General features: G+C 45.4%; 1 protein-coding gene across 1 annotated transcript in view; it reads left to right on the top strand.

Annotated features, from left to right (window-relative positions):
• grm7 (glutamate metabotropic receptor 7) overlaps window positions 1–8335 on the top strand; it is a 132956-nt gene that overhangs the window by 74599 nt on the left and 50022 nt on the right. The window contains exons 5-6 of the mRNA XM_015043429.1: window positions 4361–4498; window positions 7538–7738. Coding sequence (XP_014898915.1) covers window positions 4361–4498; window positions 7538–7738 — 339 coding nt within the window. The remainder of the gene's footprint in view (window positions 1–4360; window positions 4499–7537; window positions 7739–8335) is intronic.

Below are 8335 nucleotides of genomic sequence, written 5' to 3'. Positions count from 1 at the left end.
CCCCGACTCCAGTCCGCCTGAACCCGACTCCGGTCCGCCTGAACCCGACTCCGGTCCGCTTCGACTCGACTCCGGTCTGCCTGAACCCGACTCCAGTCCGCCTGAACCCGACTCCGGTCCGCCTGAACCCGACTCCGGTCCGCTTCGACTCGACTCCGGTCTGCCTGAACCCGACTCCAGTCCGCCTGAACCCAACTCCGGTCCGCTTTAATCCAAAATATTTGGATAGCAACTTAAATATTTAGTTAAATATTAAGTTAGCGAGTTAAATTTTTAGGTCTGAACCAAACATTTAGTTTGAAAATTAAACATTAGTTTAATACAGTTAAAATATTTAACAAAATGAAATATTTAGTTTGAAACTGTGACATTTAAAATGTAGGTAAAAATGTGACTTTGAAAAGTGAACTCCATTGTATTTTCTGTTGGGTTAAATAAACCAAATGATTCCTTTAACTCTGCAAACAGCGCCCCCTAGTCCTGCTCTGTGGTTGTTTCCTGCAGGATGTGAGGAAGCTTTCGTTTGTTTTCTGGAATATCTGCTGAGGATTTTCCTCTCGGCTCTTCCTGAAGAGTCTCCAGAAACCAAACGAGGTGAGAGTGTAAAATGTTCCCTGGTGAAGCAGCTCTTCATCCAAAGCAGCTGCGTTTTTCTGCCATTCCCACAAAGATGAATCACTTTCCCTGCAGCTCTGAACGAAGCGCCACTTTCCCTCAAACGCTCGACAAACTGTTCAGATGTTTGCTTCTCTGTTTCTGTGAAGCAGCTTCTGCTGCCGGTCGGAGAATCTTTGCAGATTCAACAGCAAAGTTCTGCTTCACGTTCAGCTTTATGCAGAAATAAAGACGGATCTCTGACTGGGTTCCTGAGGAACCTCCAGACTCCGAGGAGACGTCGATGCGCTCTGAAGCAGCTGCAGCCGTTTCCGCTGCGGTTTGTCCGAACTGGCAGGTCGGAGCTGGAACTGGACTCTGGTCGCTACAGGAAGCCGGACGGATGTGCAGCGGCTCCATGTCGGAGTCTCCTCCTCGCTGAGTAATTACCCGACAGGAAGTGGCTGCAGACCGCCAGGAAGTAATCCTCAGCTGGACTTCCTTTATGGAAACGGATTCATGGAGCTGAAACTCTTTTCCTCCAAACATCAAATATCCGTGTTGTTTTTATAAATGTTTTCAGCCTTTAGAACATTTATTGCTGCTTATATAGAAATAAAGAAATATTAGAGGGGAATGAAGTTGAGTATCTTCTCCAATAAATATAATAATTAAGACACTGATGATGGAAACGGAGAGGATGAAGGCGGCGCACCGCGGCCCTCCTCTTCCTGCCTGTCCGCCGCCAAAACGTGACGAAAACAAACGAAGACGGAGCTCAAACATCCAAACTTCCTATTTATTCACAGATTAAATAAATATAATTTCAGATTAAATGGAGTAAAATAACATCAGCAGCATCGTGTGCAGAGCGTTGCTGGATTGCAGGCCCATCGTTCAGAGAAAAGAACTGTTCAAAGGAATCGGGTTGTTTGTGAACGTCACACCAGAACCTTTATAGGTACCAGTAAGACAGCTTCACTTCAAAATCACCAAATATTTTAATCTAGTTTCTACTTAAAATATTGTAGTTCCCTTGAAATAAGACAAAACTAGTAACTTTCCAGGAATATATGGGAGCTTCTTCATGTCAACAATCCCTTAGCATAGATGAAACGTTTCTGGCTCCAGTGAGACATTATTTAATTTGTTACTTGGGAAAAATGTCTTGTTAAAAGTGGAGCCATCTGCCAGTGAAGCAGATTCTTCTGAACCAAGCTGGAAAGTTTCCTGTAAGTCAGTTTGTTTTATTTCAGGTGAACTGAGATATTTTAGCAAAACCAGATTAAATACTTTGTAATATTTGGTGTTTTTGCAGTAAAATCTTTGTTTTTAGATCCTGAGAAGCCGAATCTTTTTAAACCTTCATCCTCCGTTTTCTCAGCCGGCTGTTTGATCCGAACCACCCAGAGTCTGAAAGCTTCCCGCCGCAGCGAGATGAAAGCTCTGCACAGCGACCCATCCTGCTGCGTGACCTCTGACCTCCCCTCTGGCAGCGAAGCGCGCCGCCGCCTCTGTTTCTGTCACTGCAGCCGCTCACCCAGAAAACATGGAGACAAACATCTGCAGGGCAGGAAGTCAGCTGTCCATCACTTCCTGGAGGTTTGCAGCTGATTCTGCAGAGACGGGACCGGGTCAGGTTCTGGTTCTGGTTCTGGTGGTGACAGGAGGACATGAGGGGAAAGTGAGCAGCGTCTGTGCTTGAAGACGAACTTGGTTCCATCGTTTTCTGCTCCATGAAGCTGCTGGAGGCTCGTAGCAGTTTGGACCGAACGCTGCGGCGGATCCAGAGGTTTCATCCAGACCCGGTTATGTTCTCCAAATGTTCGCTCTGCTGCTGCAGCATCGTGACGCTGCTGCAGCATCGTAACCACGCTTCCAGGGAGGAATTACAGCCAAGCTGTGCAGGGACTCGTGATTCTCTGCAGCAGAACAAAATGCTGCTGGAAATTTAACCCCAGTAACATTTGATTCTTCACCGGTTTTCCTTCAGTTATGGAGAAAATGGAGCAAAAATCAGATTAATTTCATGTTTCTTGCTTGCTGGTCGTCCATCACCATATCCAGACTGGATCACATGGATTCTGGATCATCGGTGGATCCATGAAGAGAGATGGAGCGTTTCAGTTTTCCTCTGGTCATCTCTTCATCACCCCCTGACTGGCTCCTCTTCCTCTTCACCTCCTCAGTGACTTTCAGCTCCACGCAGAGAAACGCGAGGTTAAGATCCTGATTTTATCCTGTCAGGAATTATTCATATTTATGCATCGCTGGGATCGTTTGGGAGCGTCAAGGACGTCTGCGGCAGTCGGTGACGGGGAGGCTGCAGCTCCGACTGACGGAGAAGATTAAGAGCTCCTCTTCAGATTACAGCCTCCCATAACTCTGACTGTCAACAAACACATGAAGGGAGTCGGGGAACGACAGCGCTGACTCTCCGAACCTGAACTTTCCCAAAGCTCCAGGTTCTACTGGGTTTAAAGGAATCTCTGTTCATCCCAGCCAGGAAAACAGGACAACTGTCCGGAGGAAACGCATTTTTACCTGAAATGTTGGTTTCCAGGTGATGAAGAGGAACCGGAGCTGGGAGGTCAAACCATCATGTTGCTCAGAGATCCAGATCCTACCTGACCTCTATGTGGCGCTGTACGCAAAGTTACACAAACTGTCATAAGAGGAAGAAGTGTGGTTTATTTATGGGGTTTATCTTTCAGTCATATTTCACCAAGTTATTCATTCTTTTATTAATGTCACAATTTCAAGTTAAATACTTAATTAGCAGGCTAAATACTTACTTTGAAGCTAAATATATTTAGCCTCAAATTCAGTTGCTGATCCCGGAAGTGGACTACCAAAATAAAAGCTATTTTTTCTGAACCTCTAGCTCTTCGATTCTCTTCCTCTTTTCATTTGGCTGAAAACAAAGTGAGCCGTTTTCATCAGAGACGCTCGACTCCCACCAGCAGGAGTTTATAGTGAAGCTCTAAAACCCAGCTTTTATTTTGATAGTCCACTTCCACCTACCGACAAATGAGTTTGCATTTATGAACTAAATATTTAAATAGGAGCTACAGTAAATATCAGATTGTAAACTGAATATCTAGCTCCATTTTCAATATTTAGCTAGCTACATAACAAGCTCAATGTTTAGCTAAGTAACTAAATATCAGCTAGCCAACTAATGCTAGCTAATATTTAGCCAACATTAGCTAAATATTAGCTAAATAAATTAAATATCTAGCTAGCAAAATAGCTTCCTGTAGCTGTAATTTCAATATTTGCCTAACTAAATATTGAACTCAATGTTTGGTTTAGCTAGCTGGATGATGTGCCGCTCATATTTAGCCGGAGTTTGAGCTCAGAGACGTTTGTCCTCCAGGACTTCCTGTCCCCTCTGGGACGTCCGGACCTCAGACTGCTCTGGGTTCAGCCGTCCAAACGTTTCTGATCATAGAAATAAAAACTGACTGACTGACTAAAGAGGAATTAAAAAGCGACTCGTGTCTGCAGCAGCTTCACTCTGACGACTCTTTGAATGATCTTTAGTTTTGTTAATAATCAGGAAGCTTAGCAGACGCCCTGTCCTCCATGCTGCTCCTCCCGGCGCTGCGTTCAGGCAGCAGCTGCTCACTGCAACCTGCAGCAGAAGGAGGAAGCTCTCCCCTCTGACTCCACTTGAGCCGAGCCTCTTGAAGACGAGCAGATAAACACTTGCACACTCCGGAGGACGCTGTGAATAAAAGCCGCTGCTGCTGCTGTCTTCCAGGCTTCGACGCCTACTTCATGTCGCGGACCCTGGAGAACAACCGGAGGAACGTCTGGTTCGCCGAGTACTGGGAGGAGAACTTCAACTGCAAGCTGATGAGCTCCTCCAAGAAGGACGACAGCAGCAGGAAGTGCACAGGTCGGTGTGAAGCCGGCGACATTTCTGCTTTTCTCTCATCTGTGTATCAGGTTTATACCAGAAACCTTTTATTTATTAATAGAGGAGGACTGGAGGCAGCACTTTGACATGACATAAACACGAAGGAGTCTCTATGAACGTCCATGGCTGAAGTGTCATTCGGTAAATAATTAAAAAGTAATAATTAAACGTCCTTTAAAAGTGCCAATTTGCATTAAAGTGTCATTATTTAAAAAAATAATGCAGAGTTGGCACTTTTAAAGGACTTTTAATTATTTACTTCAGTCATGGACGTTCATAAGGATCCTTCATGTTCATGTCATGTCAGTCTTATGCAACGTGCTGCCGGACTCGATTATCATTTTTCATTTTAGGGTCTGTAGTTTACAGCAGCGTGTTAGAGAAGAAGAACGAGTAAAGGTCCACCAAAAGGAAAAACATGGACATTTCTGAAAAGTTGAAAACTGTTTAACTTTCTGAGTATCCAAAGTCGAACATTTTTGACTTTTAAAATTTAGACTTTTCTCTGGTTTTAATCTGAAGATTTGTTGGATTTTCTAGCAAAATTTCAACTTTAAAACTCAGAAATTTCCAAGTTTTTTCTATAAAATTTCTGAAATTAATGTGAAAATTTCAGAATTTTTTTTAGCAGGTTTTTTACTTTTCTGAGGTTTTTGGGTTTTATTTTATCTGCAATGGCCGTAGTACACTTCAGTATTCATTCGTTTATGTTTACAAAATATATAATATTTAAAAAATGATTAACGTTACTGAATAGACATACGAGCTGCACAACAAAGATATTTATAGTTTTTAATCTGTTGTTTAAATTCTCCAACCATCCAGTTTCCTTTTTTTGGGGTTTATTTTATTTCAGATACTTTGCTGTTTGATTGTCTTTTGCATTTTATTGTAAGTTGTTTAACTTCATTTAGTCACTTTTTTATTTTTAACAATGAATTTTGTTTTCAGTGTTTATTATTTAATCATTTGATTTTGTTTCAGTTTAAACACTGGAAGGAAACATTTTCTGGTTCCTGTTATGATCCTCTTTCGTTCTCCAGATTCTTCTGAAACCTTTAAATCACAGAAAAGTTAAGATTTCTTCTGATCTGATTGGAGTTTTGTCCTGAGGGAAGATACTGACTGCTCAGACCTGCCCGACATAACAAAAACGCAGCGTTTAAAGGCTGAGAGATGAACTTCTGAACCGATAGACAGTTTTTAACTGTTAATGATGGTTCTGGTTCTCCTGGTCTGGGTCGGTTCAGACGGACTCTCTGCATCACCACAGTTTTCAGACGCCGCGGCGGTGGGAACGTGGAAACGCCGAGGCGGTGGGAACGTGGAAACGCCGTGGTGGGAACGTGGAAACGCCGCGGTGGAAACGCCGCGGTGGAAACGTGGAAACGCCGCGGTGGGAACGTGGAAACGCCGCGGTGGGAACGTGGGAACGCCGCGGTGGAAACGTGGAAACGCCGCGGTGGAAACGCCGCTGTGGAAACGTGGAAATGCCGCGGTGGAAACGCCGCAGTTGAAACGTGGAAACGCCGCAGTTGAAACGTGGAAACGCCGCTGTGGAAACGTGGAAACGCCGCGGTGGAAACGTGGAAACGCCGCGGTGGAAACGTGGAAACGCCGCTGTGGAAAACAGCAGCTGCTCTCCGATCTGTGAAGCTCAGGTGGTGTGAAGGTGTGAGCCGGCCCGAACACTAATGAACCGGTTCTGTTTGGAGTATTGATCAGGAACATCTGTGGGTTCATTTCCCTCCTCCATTATTGGCTCTCATGTCCGTCTCTGGCTCACTGATTCTGGACGATAGGAACTCTGGAGCCTCTGATTTTTTGCTCCGTCTAATTTATCGTCAGAGTCTCATTTCCCTGAAACAGTTTGTTCTCCAGGACGGAGATGCCAGTTGCACAGAGCAGTCGGACCCTCCGGTCCAGAACCTGCAGAACAAACCCAGGATCCTTCGTGTTCTGCTAAGCCTGGATTTGGCCTGAAAGTCAGAACCGGTTAATGGGCCGGGCTTGTGAGCAGAAAGACAACCTGAGGACTTTAACACGAAAATTAGGATTAATTTATCACACAGATTTAATGCAGCGGTGTCCAAACTGTGGTTCGTGGGCCGTTTGTGGCTCTGGCCCTCATCTTATTCTGTATGGAGACTTTTTATTTTTAATCAAGGTTAAGTTATTATTATGTAATAGTAATAATGAAACTGTATATTTAAAACCTGGCCTGAAATGCTGAAGGACTTGATCAGACCAGCAGTTCAGGATCCTCATCGGAGCTGGACAGACAGAGTGGACACATGCCGTCCTCCTGTCCCGACAGCAGCTGGTGGTTCCTGCGCCGGTTGTCTTGCTGCTGCAGCCTGTTGCCATGGCGACGGACCACAGCCGTTTACAGCCGCTCTGCCGTCCTGATAACATTATCCAGCCGCGTCTGAGGGACGCGTGGACGAAGGACAGATAAGTGGCGTCACTGAGAGCTGAGGCGGACGGGGATTCCTGCTGGGGAGATAACATTCAGCCGCCGCGCCGCAAAACATGGAGCCTGGAGAGTCCAGAGGGTTTCTGACCGGCTCTGAGCCGAAGCAGCAAGGAGGGAAAACCTGCTGACACCTGAGACCGGCTGGATATTTAGCTCTTTGCTAAATACTTAGTTAACCAACAAAACATCTAGTTTGAAGCGATATATTTGGTTAAACTAAATATTTAATTGATTTAATATTAAATAAATATTTAGCTTGAACATAAACGTTTATCTCTGAGCTAGCTACATATTTAGCTAGCTCAGAGATGAATCAGCTAAATTGGTTACTGGTAGCTGAATTAGCATTTTGCTGAAATCTTTAGCTCTGTGCTCAATATTTAGTTAAACTAAATATTTAGTTGATGTAATACTGGTGAGGAGGTCTGGAGGCCCAATCAGGTCTGGTGAGAACATTATAATGTTTCAGTTAAAGTCCCGTTCCTCTCTGGTTCCTCCAGATCTTCCCTCTCGCTCATTTTCTCCTCTGGTCTCTGTTTCAGGTCAGGAGCGGATCGGCGTCGACTCCAAGTACGAGCAGGAGGGGAAGGTGCAGTTTGTGATCGACGCCGTGTACGCCATGGCGCACGCGCTGCACAACATGCAGCGCGACCTGTGTCCCGACGTGTCGGGGATCTGCCCGGAGATGGAGCTGGCCGGCGGGAAGAAGCTGCTCAAGTACATCCGCAGCGTCAGCTTCAACGGTGAGTGGGCCGGACGCGGCGCCGGCCTTCTGCGGCCCATAAAGCCGCAGCGCTGCGGTCCAAGGCTGCAGGGCGTCAGAGTGACAAACACCCCGGCTGCTCCGTGTCATAAACACGCTGAAGGAAAACGTGACTCTCATCCTGAAGCCTTCCATCATCACAGTTTCTCCCAGCTGGAGGATAAATCACATGTTGACTCACAGAGATCAGATCCAGACTAAAACTCTGGAGTCAGACAGCAGGATGGAAACTGATGAGTTCATTTTAAAGGGTCATAATGAGACTAAATGGTAGAATCGATTATATTAGAACCAGAACATCTGCTCCACCTCCAGCTGCTCTGAGTCAAACCAACCTGTTCTCCTCCTGGCCTGTGGGGGCGCTGCACCAAGAACCACTGAAGGAAACGACACAAAAACCTCTGAAGACACTGAGAGCAACTTCCTTCTTCACCAGATGGAAACAAGATGGAGGATTTTAGCGGTTGGAGGATTTCTCTTTAGGCTAAAGACCAGGAGCCATTTCTGCTGCTAGCGCTAGGCTAGCATGTTAGCTTTGGTTGGATTTACCCAGAATGCCCTGTGCTGTAGTCCTGCT

This window comes from Poecilia latipinna, unplaced genomic scaffold (assembly GCF_001443285.1).
Source record: "Poecilia latipinna isolate Pla-1442-1.1 unplaced genomic scaffold, P_latipinna-1.0 Scaffold631, whole genome shotgun sequence".
In the NCBI taxonomy this organism is placed as follows: domain Eukaryota; kingdom Metazoa; phylum Chordata; class Actinopteri; order Cyprinodontiformes; family Poeciliidae; genus Poecilia; species Poecilia latipinna.
The sequence above is the reverse complement of the archived record's forward strand: the minus strand, read 5'-3'. Positions and strand labels throughout refer to the sequence as shown.